Source organism: Nicotiana sylvestris, chromosome 5, assembly GCF_000393655.2.
Source record: "Nicotiana sylvestris chromosome 5, ASM39365v2, whole genome shotgun sequence".
NCBI lineage: Eukaryota > Viridiplantae > Streptophyta > Magnoliopsida > Solanales > Solanaceae > Nicotiana > Nicotiana sylvestris.
In genome coordinates this window covers 42,629,002-42,650,299 of record NC_091061.1, presented here as the reverse complement: position 1 = coordinate 42,650,299, position 21,298 = coordinate 42,629,002, and the positions used below count along the sequence as shown (strand labels likewise).

Here is a 21,298-nt window from a genome sequence, read left to right as displayed (position 1 = left end):
GATTTCTTTATGACAAAATTAAAATTAGACATATTTTTTTTGGCTATTTTTTTTAGCAAAAGGGGAGGCTGGACACTGCCCGACTTATTTATGACAAAATTAAAATTTTGACACGTTTTTTATTTATTTATTGGTTTTTGGCTATTTTAGCAAAAAAAGGGGTTGGACCCGATGAGGGTTGCCTACGTATCTCACATCCGGTGAGAATCAAACCGGCGTAGTTCGGGTCTTGTGAATAAGTAAATGAACTAATATTTTTTTTATTGGAACTGTGAAAGAACTGCTCAAAGGAAGTATATATATTTTTTTGATTGATTTCTTTTTGAAAGAAAAACTCGTAAAAATTCCTTTTCTTTTGATTTGAACTTTGAGAATTTCAAAAGTAAAAGGAAGTTTTTTTTTCGAATTTCCATTTGTCTCTTTTTTTTATTCTAAAGAAAAAAAATATTTTTGGAATTTTACTTTTGATAAAAGAAATGCTTCTAAAAAATATTTTTTGAATTTTGAATTTTCTTTTCAATTTTGAAAGAAGAATCAAAATATTTTCGGATTTTTTTTCTTAAAAGAAAACATTTTTATTATTTTTGTTTTATCAACAATGGAAAATAAAGATATTTATATTATTTTTTGCAAGACATATTTTTTTTGGAATTTTATTTTGAATTTTCTTGGCAAGACAAATACTCTTTGCAAACAAATAAAGATATATATATCTTTTGGAAATAAAAAAAACTTTTCGGATTTATATATATATATATATATATATATATATATATATTTGCGACAAATAATGAAAGACTTTTATTTTTTATTTTTATTTTTTGCATTTCCATAAGCAAATAAATAAAATAAAATAAAACCATTTTAAAAATAAGATTTTTTTTATTTTCATTTTCTATTTTTCCTTTGCTTTTAATAAAACAAACTAATAAAACATTTTTTTTTCATTTTCTCAAAATTTCGGCAGAGTTTTAACAGTTATTTGGGCATTGTTTTTTTTTTCCAAAAATAAACAATCAATTCCCTAACCGCTATTTTTTTCAATTTTAAAATATTATTCCTGATATTCAAAAGTCAATCAGCATACAAGTACGAATCAAATAAATGCGCAAGTAGGAGCAAGTAAGATGCATCAGGATGGTCATTTTCATTTTTGGTACACCTGTCCTAGATAGACCCAACCCCTGTGTTGAGTCTCCAAAGTCAAATGCACGTGATGCAAACAAACGCTCCTACTAGGGATCCGGCATGAAGCTGAGTTATTCTAAGTGAAAAAAAAACCTGAGGCATATTGATCTAGCTCTGGCTTACCCAAACGGACAGTTTGAGCCGAAGCGGGGGCAACGTACCGGGAGCACGAAAGTCTACCCGGCCTAGTTACTTGTCCCAACTTCGTCTTATTTGGTATGACTTTAACAGAAAGGTGGGCCACGCGCACGTGTGCACCATAAATTTAGAAGACTCAGAAAGAAGGGGGTTTCGTAGCAGTTGTATATATTCATAATTCAAATAATATTAAAGCGGTAAAAGTGTCATTTAGCACATTGGGCATATATCATGTAAAAAAAATCAGATAATAAATAAAGCCAACTATAACAATTATTTTAAGCTCGAATTCTTGAACCCTGAACCAGTGGTTCTGGGTTTTGTCCCCAGCAGAGTCGCCAGAGCTGTCACACCTCCTTTTTCCGCCCCCACGAGGGTGCGTAGGGAGTTTTCTCCAATTAAAGGACAGTCGAAACGGGATTTGTTTGTTTGTTTCAGAGTCGCCACCTGGGAATTTTAAGGCGTCCCAAGTCACCAATTTTAATCCCTGAATCGAGGAGAATATGACTCTGTTTATTATTCTGCGAACCAGAAATCCGGATAAGGAATTCTGTTAACCCGGGAGAAGGTGTTAGGCATTCCCGAGTTCCGTGGTTCTAGCACGGTCGCTCAACTGTTATATTTGGCTTGATTATTTTGATTTATTAAATACATTTTTATTGCATGATTTTATTGTTACCGCTTCTATTTAAATTGTTTATAATTAAAGACCCTTCTTCGAATCGAATCACGCGTACGTGTATTCGTTTTATATATTAATATTTTTTAACGTGAAAATCGTGTCACGCGTACGTATACACAATATAATAATTATTATTTATTTTTTTTCGAAATTTTTTATTATATAAAAAAAAAGACTTAAGTTCGAAATTGTGCTAAAAATAAAATTAAGAACGTTCGTCGCTCTTGTATAATTAAATATTGAACCGCACATCTCGAGTTATATGAAATTAATATTGATATTCTCCGAAGAGCCCCCTTTTTATTAAATGTTCGTTCGAAGTTGCGCGAACGCATAATCCGAATTGCTTTTAGAAATATAATCAGGTTACGCGAACGCATCCCTAATCACGCAAAAGATTCTTAATAGTAGTATAGATTTTCCATAAATGTTTATTGCATCTATCTATTTTTAAATGTAAGAATCGTGGAGAATTACCGATTGGGATGCCACCAAATTTCTTGACAAAGAATTCAAAATTTATTAGGCGTTGCTACAAGTCTTATTTTACGCGTATGAATTATATACCTCAAAACTATTCAAATTTTAAAGAATTAATGATATGAAAAAGAAACAAACAACATGTAACTAAAAATACTACCATTTTTATCGTGGATACAACATTAACATATCCAAAAATTGAATCGCATATAAAACTGGAAAAAGAATTAATTTGATAAACAAATTAATAGTTTCTGAAGAATTTTTATTGTTACATTTAATGCGAATTCTATTTCTACATATCCTTGACATAAAATGTTGCAATTCGTGCTTGTAAATCCCATATCCTTCTCATATACTTGTTTTTAGTCCAAAGTTATAATTGTTTGGTTAATTTGTTTACAAAGATTGAGTTTGAGATAAATAAACCAATTCTTATTCTCTGCCTATGCGACTATTTGCAAACACTTAACTCTATATTTTGTAAAAAAAATCATTGACATTATTTCATATATTAAAAGAAATGAGTTGATCGCGTTCCTAAAATAACTAAGCCATTAGTTATTAAGAAAGAGAACTAATCTACTAATTGATTTAATACTATATTAACCAACTAAAACAAAACTGAAATTTAAACTAATAAAATTTAAATGAGTAGAAGACATCCTTATAATTCCAAACTTCATTTACTTGCCATGTTGAAGCTCTTCACAACATGAGTTTAAAAGATATGTACCTGATATTGGAAGCAAAAGAAAATGAAGATGAAAATCAGCAACAGTAATAACAGTGCAATAGCAACAACTGCCCAGCAACAGTAACAACCCAGTAACAGACCGGTGGAGTAGTAATCCCAAAAACAAAAGCTTTAAGCTTTAAATGTAACAACAACCATTAATACTAATTTCAAACAAAGAAAGAAAGCAGTAGATTTTTTTTAGCGTTTATTTTTATTTTGAAAGCTTAAATATTTTTCGGAATTTTTCTCTCTTCTATTCTCTGTCCGTTTTTTTCTCTCTATCTGTATTCTTGTTCTGTCTTGTGTTCAAGACTTCATATATATATAATCCCATCCCATAAATCTTTTAATCAATACTTTTTCTCTACCCAACCCATTATCTTTCCACTCATCCCCATTACATTAAATAAACATATCACACCACCCCATTATATTTTGTCTCCCATGCTTTATTTAAAAAAAATGCAAGATTCCCCTTTAATTTAAATCTTGTCCCCCCTTTATATTAAATAATCATATCACAACCCACCCCATTTCATTTTGTCCCCCATGCTTCAAATAAACAATTTCAAAATGTACAATTCCTAAACTACCCCTTCCGACCTTACTGAAATTACCAAACTACCCCTGAACGTATTACAAATTTACCAAACTAACCATCAGCTATAACACATCAATTAATCAAACTTAACCAAAATATAGACAATATGATCAATTTCTAACAATGTTCAAACAACAATATGAACATGGATGAACATCATAACAACAATATCACATGAACACGATTTTAACAACATTTCAACAACAAATCACATGAACACGAATTGAACAACAAAGAACAACTAAAATTTGATTGAACAATATTTTAGCAACAAACAATCCTATTTTCGGATTCAACAACAACAACAAACAAAGTATGAAGATTTCTAAATTCAATCATATTGAACTTAAAATCAACTCTAACAACATTACAACAAACAATTCTTATATTAAACTTTAAACAAGATTATGAGAACAATTCAAGCAATAATCATAAATGGTAAACAAGAAATCAAACTATACAAAAATTCGGATTCAAGATCATCCAAACAAAGTATGAACATGAATGAATCTATTTTAAGACAACAAACATGACGGATTAAACGATTAAAATAATATATTCCTTTAATACAACTAAATTCTTTAAACAAATAACAAGATCGACGAAGAAACAATTATGAACTTAAACTTGAACTTAACAATATTAACAATTTCTAACAATACATAAACACATGAAACAAATTGAAGAAATAGTTGATTAAATTTCAATTTGAATCTAACAAACATCAAACTAACAAATTCTTACCTAAACAATAAAACAATCATGAAATAAACATGAAAACAAATTAATTAATTTACCATTTGAAATCTGAAAATTAAAATCAACAAAACACATGAACAAACTAGAAAATTATTTCAAACGATAGACAAACCAAACAAGAATTAAATCATTTATCGATTTTGGATCCGAAAAATACCAAACAAAATATGGACGATAAATGAGATTCAAAACCAACTAACCGGAAATGAAACGACGAACAACGATTGTAAACAAATCTGTCCGGGCCTCGACTCAACGAAAGACCTTCGAACCTTTGACGATTCGAAGAAGATGAAGCAATGGCAAAATAGAAGAACCTGCTGCGACGATCAGCAGAAGCATTCCGTCAAACACCTGCTGCGACAAGCAGCAGCAACACGACGTCGAGAAGCAGCATGAAGCAGATGGGGTGCGTTTGGCTTGCTTGTACGAAGAAGATGAAAGCAACAACAACATCGGCGAGGCAAAACGCAACACCGGAGGTTTGTTTGGACGAAGTTTCTGCTTCAGCAGTAGCGGCTGGGGACGGAGAAGGTCGACGCGATGGCAGTCATAGCTGCCTGTGTCGATGAGGCAGAAGCTGGACGAGGCAGCAACGTTTGGTTGTAGCAGATGAACTCGACGATGGCTGTTTTAAGCAGTCCTTCGAAGCGGACGCAGCTTGACGCAGCAGACATTTTCGTTGGTGCCGAAGAAAGATGACGAAGAAGCGGGCAGTCCATGGACGAGCTGGAAGGAGGGATCGTTTACAGTGGGGTTTCCACCATGAGAGGGCAGCTATGGTGATGGTGGTTGACGACGAAGACGTAGCAAGGTGGTGGTGGATGTCGCGGGTTTGAAGATGGTGAAGGAGAAGAAACAGACGGACATGGGTTCGAGGCCAGCCATGGACGAGCTGCCATGGATGTGTGTGTGAGAAAACTTGGAGAAGATGGAGAGAAAGAAAGGGGGGGGCGGATCTTCTTTAGGTTTTTTAGGGTTTTTGGTTTGTTTTTTTTTGTTTTTTTTTTTGTTTTGTAAAAAATGAAAGACAAAGGGGGTTTGGGTCTTTTGGGTTATGGACTGGGTCGACCCAGTTCGAAATGGACTGGGTCGTAAGGAAGATTGGGCCATTTTTGGGCTTGTGGCTTGAAATTGAAGAAGAGGCCTAATTCCGACTTTCTTTATATTTTCGCTCTCTTTTCTTCTTTTATTTTTTCTAGAACTAAATTATAAAAATACTTAAACTATTATTAAGAACTAAATTAAGTTATAAAAGCGCAAATTAACTCCCAATAACAATTAACGCACAATTAAGTATTAATTAAGCATAAAATTGTATATTTGGTCATTAAATGCTAAAAATGCAAACGATGCCTATTTTTGTAATTTTTTAATTTTTGTAAAACAAATTTAATTACTAACAATTGTAGAATTAAATCCTACATGCAAAATGCGACATATTTTTGTATTTTTTATTAATTTAGCAAATAAACAAACACAGACAAATACAAATAATTATCCAAAATATCACAAAATCTCACAAAATTTCACACCAAGAAAAATCATTTTATTTTTGAAATTTTTGGGAGTAATTCTCATATAGGGCAAAAATCACGTGCTTACACCTGCTAGTATAAAACCAGTTGGTCATAAATGGGTTTTTGTGTGAAAAAGGAATGATAAAAATGAAGTTGAAAGATACAAAGCTCGCCTTGTTGCACAAGGATTCTCACAACAACCTGGAATCGATTTTGATGAAACATATTCACCTGTTATGGATGCCATAACATTTCGATATCTCATCAGTTTAGCACTATATGAAAAGCTTGAAATACATCTAATGGATGTAGTTACAACTTATCTGTACGGTTCACTTGATAATGAAATTTATATGAAAATCCCTGAAAGATTTAAAATGCCTGAAGCAAAATCTCAGGAAATATATTCAATCAGATTACAAAGATCTTTGTACGGTTTAAAGCAATCTGGGCGCATGTGGTATAATCGCCTTAGTGAATATTTGCTGAAAGAAGGTTACATAAATGATGTTATTTGTCCATGTATTTTTATAAAGAAAATGGCATCAGAATTTGTTATACTTGCTGTTTATGTTGATGACATAAATCTTGTTGGAACTCCAGAAGAGCTCCAAAAGGCAATTGAATATCTTAAGAAAGAATTTGAGATGAAAGATCTTGGAAAGACAAAACTTTGTCTTGGTCTGCAAATTGAACATTTAGCAGACGGGATCTTTATCCATCAATCTGCCTATACAGAAAGGGTCTTAAAACACTTTTACATGGACAAAGCGCACCCATTGAGTACACCAATGGTTGTTCGATCACTTGAAGTGAATAAGGATTTGTTCCGACCTCCAGAAGAGGACGAGGAACTCCTTGGTCCCGAAGTACCCTATCTCAGTGCAATTGGTGCACTAATGTATCTTGCTAATGCTACAAGGCCTGACATAGCATTTTCTGTTAATTTACTAGCAAGATATAGTTCTTCTCCTACACGGAGACATTGGAACGGGATTAAACATATATTGCGATATTTAAAGAGAACTCTTGATATGGGTTTGTTTTATGCTAACAAAGATAGTGCAGACCTTGTTGGTTATGCAGATGTGGGTTATTTATCTGATCCCCATAAAGCTCGATCTCAAACTGGCTACGTATTTACATATGGAGGTACTATCATATCATGGCGCTCCACAAAGCAATCTATTGTTGCTACTTCTTCAAATCACGCTGAGATAATAGCTATTCATGAAGCAAGTAGGGAATGCGTATGGTTGAGATCAATAATTCATTTTATTCGAGAAAAATGTGGTTTGGAATGTGAGAAAAGACCCACAATTTTATACGAAGACAATGCTGCATGCATAGCCCAATTGAAGGGAGGATTTATAAAAGGAGATAGAACGAAGCACATTTCACCAAAATTATTCTACACACACGATCTTCAGAAAAGTGGTGACATTGATGTGCAACAAATCCGTTCAAGTGATAATCCAGCAGATTTATTCACTAAATCTTTGCCAACTTCAACTTTTGAGAAGATGGTATACAAGATTGGAATGCGGAGACTCAAATATTTGAAACAAGGTTTTCATCAGGGGGAGTAAAATACGCGATGCACTCTTTTTTCCTTACTAAGGTTTTTTTCCCATGGGGTTTTCCTTATAAGGTTTTTAACGAGGCACCTAGCAATGCGTATTACTAAATATGTGTACTCTTTTTCCTTCACTAGGATTTTTTTCCCACGTGGTTTTTCCTAGTGAGGTTTTAATGAGACACATTATCTTTTAATGAACATCCAAGAGGGAGTGTTATAAATATATTATATTATGGATGTTCATTTAGTGCTCTGTTGTAAATAATCTTCCTGAAGAAGCTTATCCATATGGGACTCCACCGTAAATATGTTTATCCATTTAGTACTCTATTGGAAATAAGCTTCCTGAAGAAGCTTATCACTTTGGTACCCGGTTATGGATAAACATTACCCTAGGTAGAAGATTATCCATACTGGGTATAATAAGCTTATCCATTCAGTACTCCGTTATGGATAAACATTGCTCTCAGTAGAAGATTATCCATATCTGGTATAGTAGCAACTTACACAGCAGCTTGCAGTAGCAGCTTACACAGCAGCTTGTAATAGCAGCTTACACAGCAGCTTGCGTAACAGCTTACACAGCAGCTTCCTTTCTTCTATAAATAGAAGAGATTTCAGTTCATTATGTAAATCAATTTGAATTCGAATAATATATCAGTTTCTCTCTATACTTGTCTTTACTTTACGGTCTTTATTTTATAACAATATTCACTTTTCCCCGAAATTTTTTCACTTTCTTTCAGAATTCGTGAGCGTTTGGACATAAGAATTGTAAAAAATTTTAAAAAAGTGAAAAAAAAATTCAAATGAAAATGGTATTTGAAAATTAGAGTTGTATTTGGACATGAATATAATTTTGGGTTGTTTTTGAAGTTTTGTTAGTAATCTGAGTGAAAATTTTGAAAAATTACTTTTTGGAGTTTTTCAAATCTTCAAAAAATTTCAAAATGCATCTTCAAGTGAAAATTGGAAATTTTATGACCAAACGTTGATTTCGAAAAAAGTGAATTTTTTTTCAAAAAAACTAAAAAAAAAATATTTATGTCCAAATGGGCTATTAGTGTTTGGCCATGAAATTTTTAATTTCACTTAAAGATGGATTTCAGAACTTTTCAAAAATTTGAAAAACTCTAAAAAACTGTTTTACAAAATTTTCACTTCAAATCACTCACAAAAATTCAAAAACAATCCAAAATTATATTCATGTCCAAACACAACTCTAGTTTTCAAATACCATTTTCACTTAATTTTTTTTTTCCCAAAAGTTTACAACTCTTATGTCCAAACGCCCACTAATTATCCGATATCCAATTTCTCCATGATTTTTTTAGGGGTAAACTAGTCCTCAATATAAGAATTTAGGAAAGCACATATCTAACAATTTTTCAACAAATCTTTTTCTAAGAAAAATTCTAACGATATAATACAAGTATTAAAATTAGTTTTATGAATGATCATTCTAACTTTCACTTTTATTGCACTAAAATATTTTTTATACGGAAAGATCACTCAACTTGAGTACTTGACGTAAGACACACACGATTATGCTTGGAGTCATGTCATTGTGAGGGTGAGTGTGTCTAATCTTATTATTGGATTTGTATTTACAACACTACAGTTCCTAAGGAACTTATTCGCATTTTTCTTGTTTTACTTATGGAAATGGGTCCACCACTGGGATATGTTTAAGACGAGATCTCATTCACTTTTCACTAGAGATAATCTTGTGGTATATAGTACAAGTTCATGTATCAATTAGATATTTCTGGATGTGTGACATATGTTTGACAATTAAGTGAGCTCACTCTTTTTTTTTTTTGGGACCAAGTAAGCTCACTTGATTGCTACAGGTAGATGTACAGTACGTATTTAAACATTTTGATTCGGTATTTTCGGTATTTGATTTTTTAAAATGCTATACCCAATGGTGGATTTATGTATCACATTTGGGGGCTTAAGCACCCATTGACTTTGACAAAGAGTATGTGTAGTTATATTAAAAATTTAACCAAATGGATATAACAAGGCAGCAAGCACCCAAGTAATGAGAAGTTTGATGGGTGCTTTAGTAAGGAAAGGTGCCGGAAGTTTATGAAAGTGGGGCAACGATCGTTGGATCTCACTTCTAACATGTCCTTTTTAATACAGTAGGTATTTTCCCTATATTATCAAGATTCAAGCTTCTTTCTTTTGCCCCAACTAGGTCTATTTTTTTATTCTTTCCACTAGCCATTATTTTGACACAAATTCTACTTATTTTTTCATTTTTTTGTTGATTTTTGTTTTATGTTCTTTTTTAATTTTTTTTTTTATCTAATTCAGTATAACAACAAAAGAAAAAGAAAATCTACTTAAAAGGGGACTTCAAACTCATCCCTTTTGAAGACGAACCAGTCTCCTAGAACAGAAATCCATCAATCTCTTTTTCTCGCTAGTTGGCCTTAATCATCATAGTTTCATGATGTCTATAATATTAATACTATGAGTTTTTTCACTATTTTTTTTTCATCGTGTTCAAATAATTATGCACTTATACGAAGTGATTTGTAGTACTTTATGTCAAAAAAGTTAAGCACTCACGAATTTAAAATTCTGGATCTACCACTAGCTATACCAATACCGTACCTAATTAAATTCGGTAAGGTTCGATTTTTCTCCTTTCGATTTCGGTTTATTCGATTCGCTAACTTCGGTTTATTCGGTTTGAATATTAACTAGTGTATAGAGTTATGGACAGTAATATTCTTAATTAAAGTGCTCGAAAGCACAAAACTAAAAATATTTGTTGATAAAAGTTTTGTCCAAAACCAACAAATACCAACCCAGAAAGAGAAAACTGTACATAAAAGAATAAATTTGATCATTAGAAATGTCTTGTTACTTGCTTAGAGTTAATTGATGAATTTAGAGAATAAATAAAAGTAAAATTTTAGATTTTTTATATTTATGTTATAACTGATAATATGTGTATTTTGTAATATAATATATATTTCGGTGCAGTATCAGTATTTGAGTATTTTATTTTAAAATACCAAATACCATACCTAATACTAATTTTGTTAAAAACTTAAACCAAATACCATACCGCATACCAAATACCAAAATTTTCGATTTCGGTATTTACCAAATTATGCATAGCCCTAGCTACAGGCTGTAATAATTAAAACTAGAGCTTCAAGTGCAAAAGCAGGCAATTATATTATAAACTTTAAGTGTCTCTCTTTTAAAATCAAATAAATTTTACTACCTACACCAAGATGGTGTTTACTATACATATAATGGTAGACAAATGAAAGTGAAGAAGTCCTAAATAATCGACTTGTTTGCCACGCGGACAATCACGAAATCTCCCCTCTTTGCCCTTTGGTTACATAAAAAAAGATAAAACTTTTTTTAGATTGAACCAATTTGATGAATCACTCTTATAGATTGACTAATAGTGTTAGTTCACCTCAAATTAGTGTTAGTTGACGAAAATTACTTCGAAAATAAATAAAATTTGTCTAGGATATTACCTCTGTTCGATGACTTGACGATCAAAACAAATTTGGATAGAACTAATAACCGGGTTTTAAAGGAGCCATTAAGCTTATGTTTTCAATCATAAGAGGCAGAGTGTACTAGGAACTACTTTTTTGACTGATTGGCTGAACATATAATAGAACTGATAGATCAATGTTGGCAAAGGCCATTGTTGGTTCTTTTTTACTCTGATACAATGTTGATTCTGTTTGGCTTTATATAATTTGGTCTACTAATATGAATTCTTTGTTTATGAAATAGGACAAGACTATTTTGCATATCTTGACTGAACGAAATTGCTTCACGTATCAATTTACCAAAACAGGTTGCATCACTAATGGAATAATTCAGAATATTTTGCGTTGCGAATCCTCTTCATCTACTTTTACAGGATTGGAGAGCAGTGGATAAACATGCTTTTCTTGTATATAATAACCATTGAAATTGATAAGATCTATCATCCGACAACAGAGAAAGGCAAATAAATATCACTACAAACAGAAGGTTACAATTGCTGCAGCCAGTCAAAACAAATTCTGGTGTTTTTCATCTTTATTGTATAAGAAAGAATGTAAAATGATTTTCTTGGTCCATCGAAAAACACAAATTGCAGCTGAAATAATGTTTATCACTATTCTTTCCTTTATCAATTCCTGTAGTAATTACATCTCCAGTTACCGTCCCCAGGCACGGGCGAGAAGCAGCTTCTTTAATTGTCAGATACCTTAAAAAATGTGTATGATAGGATTATATTGTTGATGCCATCCATTTTGGGGTCGGTTTCAAACTCAGGATCAATGTAAAAGAAAACCTACAAATGCAAGTTGATTATTTGTTAAATGGTAGGAACTAGGAACACAGGGATTGAAGTAATAATCTTCAGGCAATGAAAGCTGATAGGTTACTTACAGGCATGTCAATCTGCTCCCCGGGAAGCAATTTCTGTTCCTCAAAGCAAAAACACTGAATTTTATTGAAATACACAGCAGCCTGAAGAGAGAGATTATGTTTCCCATTAGAAACTTTGATGTAAGTGCCTATATGGATACATAGTACTGCCCTGCAACTAATCGAAAAAATAATACTTCATTGCACCATGTCGCACTAAAGAAAATCAAACAGTATTATGCCAACGTGTAGTGGAAGCAACTAGATTTAAATAAACTCCTTTCTAAAATAGCTTAAACACTTTGCAAACAGCGAGTTGATTGTTAAAATGAAATTACAGAAAAGTAAGTGACATTACATTCCTCCTTAGACGTACAACCAAAACCAAAAGGATTTTCCATATAGCCATATACCGACTAGAAAAGGAGATATCATGAGACTAAAACCTAGACTGAAGAGTAGGTTAAAGGAAGTATAGGCACCTTAATGATCAAGGTCTTTTATTGTTGGAGATATTATTAAATAAAGAAATGTTCCTTATCATAAAAATAATTAAGCAAAGAAACGTTTATTTTCTCTAATAGCGTAAGCTTTTAAATGAGGTGGTCACTATTGCATGATATCAAAGCAGGCAAGACGTCCTGCATTCAAAGTTCACTGCCATCCAAAAACCAAAACGAATTTTCATGTGCTTGGCCAAATAGGAAAGAATAAGGCTCACTTTTGAGGCAGCAGAAGATACAATTAAGTAAAGAAAAGTGTACCCGCTATAGTAGCATAAAGTTTTTAGATGAGGTGGTCAAACAATTCGATTTTACTATATAATACATCTACATAATGTTAAAGAATACGTCAATATTTACCATTCTCCACAAACAAAAAAAAAAGGTGAAGTTAAAGAATACAATGATGAGCCTTCACAAGTTTACTTATCTGTTTCAATTCCGAACTGGAACTTCCAGCAATAAGAGCTTCAGCATATTCCTTCAGCTCTTTAGTTAGCTAATTCGAACGAATCACACTCTTCACTAAAAAAAATAGCTAAAGGTCTTTGTTTTTTTCACCTTAAGGAGATAAAGCTCCAGGGCATGACGGTTTTAATATGGCCTTTTCTCAGAAGTGTTGGCATATATTAAGGGAGGACATCTTCAAAACTTTGGCGAAAGTTTACCATGAAGAAAAAATTGGAGAAAAGCTCTAATGCTACATTTATTACTCTAATCCCTGAGAAGAAAGGAGCTGTGGAAAGTGGAAACCAAGAATTTCAGACCTATTAGCTTGTTGGGCAGCATATATAAAATTATCTATAAAGCGCTCACTGAAAGATCAAAGCTGGTTATCCGGAAACTTGTGACTAGCAACCAAATGCATTCATCAAAGGAAGTTGCTGCTGACGCAGTGTTGGTTGGTAGTGGTCGCCAATGAATGCCTTGACCATTACCAAAAAAAATAGGGGTAATTTGAAAGTCAGATATGGAAAAAGCTTTTACCAGTGTAAACTGGGATTTCTTATTCAGGCTGTTAGAATTTGGAGCTAAATGGATAAATTGGTTAAGGTACTGTATTACAACTGTTAGAATTTCTGTTATCATCAATGGTGCACCTAACGGTTTCTTCCCTACTCAGAAGGGTTTGAGCCATGGAGACCCATTGTTGCCATGTTTTTTTATACTTGCCATGGAAAAATTTAGCTTAACGCTAAAAAAGGCTGCTGAATTAAAATGGTTAGAGGGTTTCATTATTGAAGACAAGAATGGTTGTAAAATGGGGGTGTCTCATATCCTTTATGCTAATGACAAATTTGTGATGTGTAAGGCAGATCAAAGTCAACTTCTGCATCGTAAATCAATTCTCTTGCTTTCGAAGCCATATCTGGACTACATGTGAATCGGGGAAAGAACAGTATTTTTTGTCAATGCTGAGCATGTCGTTCAGAAGCTGGCTGCTATCTTAGGTTGCGAGGTTGAAGCATTTCCTTCTACATATCTTGGCATGCCATTGGGTTCTAGATATAAAGATGCCAATGTATGGCAAAGTGAGAGAAAAATGCGAAGGAATCTTGCACCTTGGAAAAAACAAAAAATCTCCTTTGGTGGCAGGTTGACTTTAATCAACAGTGTGCTGGATGGTATTCCCTCATACATGATGTCCCTGTTTCCCATGCCTACAAGTATGGTCAGGCAGCTAGATAGGCTAAGAAGAAATTTCTTGTGGGATTGTAATCAAGAAAAAAGAAATTTCACCTGGCGAACTGGGAAACTGTTATGACTGACAAGAAATATGGAGGCTTGGGGGTCAAAATATAAAGCTGCAAAAAGAGTGTGTTCCCTAAATGGCATTGGTAAGACCTATGCCAACAACATGCCTTCTGCTACCTAATGAGTGAATGTGAAAATTAAGTATGGTCCTACTGGGGTGACTATGCTATGAAGATAAGGCACATCACCGTTTTGTTGCCATTTTTGCTAATCTATCCAGAATAATGTGATTTGATACAAGGATAGAACTACAAAATATATAACATTCGACTGCCAACGTAAGGGTAGAAAAACGGTATATACTGTTTCAAAGAGGGTGGCGACATGGGATCTCATCCTTCACTTCAATGGTGGAGACAGGACTTTTACTAGAGGGAGTCAAAATATAAAGAAGTAAATGTACAAGGAAGCCAAGGGAATTCAATGTGTGTATATATATATATATATACATACATAAAAAAATGTACCTAGTTACACAAATGTAATTTTCCGGCGAAGGGGTGTCAACTCTTAGGACAAAGATTCACTTCCCACTTTCAGGTAGCTACTTAGTTTGGCCATGCAGGATTCTGTCCTAGTAGCCATATGCTCCTCTTTTTTCTTTTCTTTTTTTCTGGGGGGGGGGGTATGTTAATTATGGTATGGTTGAAACCCTCATGTTGGTAAATGCTTTTGAACGGAGGGTGTACATCAATGAACGTTCACTCTCAAACTACGACATTATAGCTCAATACTTTTTTTTTAGACAAAAAGTTCGTTATGTCTTATAATATGTTCTTTTGAGAGTAGACTCGGAACTAGAAGACTAGTCTAATAGAAAACTATCACTATGACAAGTATCCAAAGTTTTGAGACGTTTCAAAGAGAAGAACAATGAATTACAATAATAGGCGAAGGGACTAAGGAGTTCTATCTTCACGTTCACATAGTCTGCCTCAAGTTTGCATTGGATGGTAGAGAACAAGGAGGGGGTGGGAAAAATACATTGACATCTATTATATAAAGATATACCTTCATTGGGGTTACGTTGTATGTAGATACGCCTGTAATAGGAGTCGAGCTTCGATTTTCAGCAGTGTAAAAGGCAAGAGCGCTCTCTCCTGGTTTTACTCTTACCTGCATCATAGGGCAAGGAGAAGGACATCAAGTGGAACATAGGAAGCATGCTAAACCATAAGTACGTTGACTAACTATTTATGAACGTAACACATGCCTATAACATAAAAGGCACCTCTCGCTGTGTTGGAATAAACTTCCAAGGCATTCCATCTGCTACATCAGCATTGAACTGTACAGCAATCTCCCTAGTGCCATATACAAGAGTTAGATACAAAATGTGATACAGAACAACAAAAAAGAATCTTCCTTTAAAAATATACCACATTGGAAATGCCATTGCCCATAAGAGTGAAAATTTGACCACAAAGGAAAAGATAAATAGAGATTAGGAACTCGATTACTTCTATAAGGATATTGGTCGCACAACTGTGTGCATGAGATGCAAAAGAGAAAAAGACACTGCACCGATCTGGTGTTTCAACTTTAAGAAACCACAGAGCCTAGAATGAATAGACTGCACTTTTCTAGTTGAAAGTTGGAATACATGAAAAGATGGCAAACAGCTATGGAACTGTTATCCGACAATTTTACAGGTTCTATGTAGCATTTTCTTCAAGAAACACCACTGTTTTTCTATATTCATCATCTATTAGGCAAGTTGCCATAAAGAACTATGGAGGAGAAAACTTTCAAACGTTTTCAACCAAAAATAGTTGCAAATTACAATAACAAGGATCATCAATCAAGCAACATATGAAAATACCTGGACGTAGCTCTTCCATCTTTTGCATGCCGTGCAATCTTTTCTTCGACACTCTGTCAGGTGGTAATTTTCATCACTTTAAGAGGACTCCGACATCCTACCTACAACCAGATCAATGAAAAATAACTTACCTCCCGACGTTGAACTGTACCTCCATATCCCGTGGCTTGGCAGAATCTCCTGTACAGAGGAACTGCAGCATAACTAGCCCCCACCATAGCAAAAACTAAGCCCGTCAAGTAAAAGAGCATCTTTTTTGATTTCTTCTCTGTTGCAGTAGCTTGAGTTGCATAATGATGACGAAGATTCAACATTGGCCAAGACCTTACTGTACTCTGCCCTCTCAAGAAGGACAGCCTTTCACAGTTATGAAGTGTAGATTTGTTAAGTTCACACCTTGATGTGAAACCTCGATATCGAAGGCCAAAGAGTTGTCCATGTCTGATGTCAATTGCCCCAAAGTTTCTATCTTTTGACACTACAATTTCAAGATAGTCCCTGAATAAAAGAACACATTAAGCAACATGGGACACACTCAACCAACATTTTTGAACTCATTGCTACACAAATATAACATCCATATACACCATTACAGAAAAAAGAACAATTGAGTGAAAAACGAAATAGCCCATTAATCACCTGGATGTGGAAAGTGGATAACAACAAGTCCTGTTTGAAGAAAGGAAAAGATTGACTCTTCCAGAAAGCCTAGAAAGTGACATCTTCCTTGAAATTGGAAGCTACCCCGTAATCAAAACACAACCAATGGCATCTGTAAGAAGATATTACACCCCAATTAATAGAACAGCATTACTCTGTTGCTTTGCAGCTGAATACATTACACAAAATGACATAATTACCTACACTTTCACACAGAAAATGACGTCTTTGAAAAGCAGGGCACGCATTAGACCACATAATACTCATAAAAAGACTTCTCACTCATTTACATAGCTCATAATGCAGGAAAAGAGCTAACATTGCACCTTCTTCAGCTTATTACTCATAATTTCTAGGCCAAATAAAGCCTTCACTTTACACAAAAATTGAAAATGAAACACGACCAGAAAGACAACTGGGACAAGAAAATTAGATAAATATTTAGAGTCCATATAGATAAAAGAAAGAAAACAGAATCAGACAGACAATAATAAGTAAAAATTTCATCTCAAATGAGTGAAAGATTTGCATTCTTAATGCAGCTGATAAAGTTGAATTGTGAGCATCCACTAGGGGCACACTCCGCCATAGGTTCTTGCATGGTTCCACAAGCTTCTCTCTAGTGGAGTCTTCTCCTATTCAATCAGAGGGCAACACTATTCAGCCTACCCAAATTAGTCTAAAAAGTAGCCTTGGACACCCAAAAAAGAAAAGAAAAAAACATGTCTTAGATCAAACAAAGCTTTGTGGTTCTAACAAGCTACTGCTACATCCATTTCATAAGGAATTGATCAACTTTTATCAACACCTTCCAGGAGATGGCTATGCCAAACAAGCTTTGATTTTGGAAAAATACCATCATTATGGAAATATACACATAGAAGAATTATGTCAATCTGTTGAAAGATGGTATGCTACAAGTAAATACTTGAAACAAGAAATGAATCTTAATCTTAGGATGACTGACCCTTTTATTCCAGATCATACAGCGTCTTACTCAAGAGCTCATGTAAAAGAATTGTGTTAGACTGTTACAATATTTACCATCTGTCATTATGAAATTCCTAACACAAAACTTCCAGCAATCCCATCAATTTTGACCAAAACCATTTTTTTGGCATTATCCTATGTTCGGATATCTTATTGCTCATACAAAGGAGATATGTGTGCCTTCATTTTTATTTTTTATTTTTATGAGGATGGAGTCCGGGCTAGCTTACGCGCACCTCAATTCCACCAAGTACCTGCTCCTCCCACTAGCCCAAATACCTGGCAACTCTACCCACCAAGGCTTGGGCAGATGGGAAGATATAACCTAATGTTATTCTGCTTCCACTGGATTTGAACCTGAAACTTCATGGTTCTCTTCCCGCTTCATTGACCCGTAGCCACACCCTCGGGTGCAGATATGTGTGCCTTCTTATTGGCGATAAGAGAAAGTACAGTAACCGGAAAGTTCTTCATTCAAACAAGGAACATATAATTCTCACGAGGCTTTTGAATTTTTTCAATAGGTAAAAGCAGCTGATTCTATGGGATCAGCTTACTTCAAATATGCAGTAGGTGGTGCATAGAATGGAAGATACGCCGCAATACATCTCCAGGTACTGAAAGGACAAAACTGACCTACTTAGAAAGACAGCAAAGTCCAGAAAAAGGCACAAAATCCACAAAATAAATTGAACAATACACTAAATCCATATAGGTCCAAATTCAAATCCTAGCGGAGGCAAAACAGATTACATGACTTCTTCCCATCTGCCTAAGCCTTGGTGTGCAGAATTACCCTGTGGGTTGTACCTGTGCTGGGGGAGGTAGTAGGTTTCCGGTGAAATAGTCAAAGGTGCGCGCAAAGCTGGTTCGGACACCATGAAAAAGAAATCTATACAGGGTAGAAACTGAAATAATAAGCTTGAGCTAACTCATTTATTCATAAGATCGCCTGAATTTATCACTTAATGAGCAACAGCAGTCCTTCCAGCAACGGTGAGCAAACTGAACTTCAAGATATTCTGCTCCTATGATGAACCGTGAGCTCTTTCTGATGCAAAAATTATATGGTTCTGTTTCAAAAATCTCCCTATAACATGTTAAGCACTTTCTTTTTTTTCCTCCAAAATTACCTATTATTACTAATATTAAGAGGAATCACAATCACAGATTTTTTATCACATGAGAAGCAAGTAATAGTGCAAAAATGAACTTGTAAAAACTGAGAAAGAAACCCAATTAAAATTCGTAGATTAGGATTAAAAAAATAAATGGAAATGGGGGTTTAGGGAAACTTACTACAAAGCTTTGCCTGAAGAAAGAGTTGGGTGAGGTGATTACAGAGAACTGAAGGAGATGAGTATATTTTGCAGACGAAGGGAATCTGGAGGCTCAGTAGACCAGACGATACTTGGGCTTGTGCAAGTCCACAGGCCCAATTTCAGAAAAATCATTTTGTTTTCTGCTGATTTTTTTTCTTTGAAGAATTAATTCGAATTTTACCACAGAGTAAGAAATTCAGAAGTTTATTGGGAAGGAGAAAGTTTTCGAGATAAATTATTTACGTCAACTTCATCTACTACTTGTGGTTTTTTTTGGTGCATTTCGGTTTCGAACAAAATAAACGCTTAAAATTTGTGAAACTAATTATACGAACTAGTCAGTTGATTGCCCGATTACTTATGTTAAACTTGTTTAGTTGTGTTATATATTCTTAATAAATTTTAGTTGCTTACTTTAGTGGGAGCTAGGGACGTACAAAGAAAAACGATAAATCAGACTAAATTAATAATCCGAGTCAAATCGGAAAAAAAAAATCGGATTGTGGTTTGATTTGATTTGATTTGATTTTGAGAAAAAAAAAACGACCATAATTGGTTTGATTTGGTATTTAACTAAAAAAGTCAAACCGAAACTAAACCAACCCAACATTAAATTTACACAATTTAAAAAAATATTTTATACATATAAATATTTCGTGTAATATAATTTATAAATATTTCTTAAACTTATTCACAGTTTTATCCATTAACGTATTATTTAAAGTGGGACTTAATATTCTTGAATAGTCCAATAAATTTATAGCCCATAAAGGTAGTAAGTCAAATAAAGTTCAAAACAATATTAATATTAATTAAGCCTGTTAATCGGGCCGGGCTGGCTCGTTCACAGCTCGGTCCAACCCGATTCAGCCCAGTACTATAGGGGGTGGAGACGGGTTGGGGAGGGTTGGGCGGGGAGCCGGGCTTGAACGAACAAAATTTGGTAACTGGTGTCCCGGAACCCAGTAAGCCCGGTTACCCGTTACCGAGTTTATACTAGGCTACAGCTTGATCCAGCCCGGTTACCGTTGCAAAAATTATTATATTTTAATTTCTGGACCATTGCCAACGGTCAAATTCAACAAAGACCATTGAGCAACGGCTATTTTTTGCAAAAATGGCCATTTCGACCTACCCCCTTAAGAAAATAGCTACACACCCCTAATAATTGATAAATTACAATTTTAACCTTTTAAAAACTATAAATAGTCTCCCTTCTTCTTCATTTTTCCTCACAATTTACTCTCTTACTATTCTAGTTCTCTCTTGATAATATTGATTATTGCTCTTAAATTCTCAATTACTTATTATTTCAAGTTTCATCAAATATTTACTTTAGTCACTACAAATTTATAATTATCAAATATCAAGTATTCAAGTAAAGTGTGGTATCAATATTCAATATCATCAAATATCAAGTATCAGTCTATCAACTGAAGTTTGATATCAAATTTAGTGCGGCATCCGGAATCCCGATACACTCATTCCATCTCTTTCTCTTCTTTGGTGTATATTTTTAGAGCAGCCAAAAAAACGTGTACTAGTAGGGGTGGTAGTAGTAAAAGTAAAACATCTAAAAAATCAAGAGGTAGTGCTGGTTCTTCTAGTAGCTTTATACATATTTATGAAAGTTCACCTGATAATTATGGTATAGATGGTAATTTAGATGATATTCAATAACCTGACAATCTTGAAACACTACCAGCTAAACCTGGTAATGCTAGTCAAACTCAAAATACTAGGGGTCGAGGTCGTGGTCATACAGGTAGGCCTCCCCTCCCCATTAAGAGGAATCGAAGATTAAGAAGTAAGTGTTGGAATTTTCTTGAAAGACTAGAAGAAGATAAAAATGATGTAAGATGTCAAATTTGTAAGGAAGTTTATAAACATGAGACCGGAGGTAAGGGAGGAGGAACGGGTCAACTTCGTAGGTACATGGTAGATAACCACTGATGAGGAATCATCAGCACCCCTATTGCATGGGGTGCTGATGAGGAAGGTGGGCAACAAAAACTTAACCCCGGTACTAGCGGTTTAATGAGTAAATACGATATAGTAAAAAATGATTGTTTTAGGTTGTTTACCTTTTAGTTTTGCTGCTTTACCATATCTTGTTACGTATATTCAAAGAATTTATAACCGTTTGT

General features: G+C 34.2%; 1 protein-coding gene across 4 annotated transcripts; it reads right to left on the bottom strand.

Moving 5' to 3' along the window:
- Positions 1–11,615: 11,615 nt before the first annotated feature.
- Positions 11,616–19,227, bottom strand: LOC104229206 (cytochrome c oxidase assembly protein COX11, mitochondrial). 4 transcript variants are annotated; one of them, XM_009781789.2, is made up of 9 exons: positions 19,129–19,210; positions 17,040–17,474; positions 16,819–16,951; positions 16,311–16,677; positions 16,180–16,232; positions 15,589–15,661; positions 15,369–15,473; positions 12,121–12,201; positions 11,616–12,022 (listed from the first exon to the last, which is right to left on the bottom strand). In XM_009781789.2, exons 3-9 carry the CDS (start codon positions 16,899–16,901, stop codon positions 11,921–11,923), a joined length of 864 nt encoding a protein of 287 aa, XP_009780091.1. In that variant the 5' UTR covers positions 16,902–16,951; positions 17,040–17,474; positions 19,129–19,210; the 3' UTR covers positions 11,616–11,920. The 4 variants fall into 4 exon arrangements, with proteins under 4 accessions (XP_009780091.1, XP_009780092.1, XP_009780090.1 ...); XM_009781790.2 differs by having other exon boundaries at positions 17,044–17,474; XM_009781788.2 differs by lacking the exon at positions 17,040–17,474 and having other exon boundaries at positions 19,129–19,227.
- Between the last annotated feature and the right edge of the window lie 2,071 nt (positions 19,228–21,298).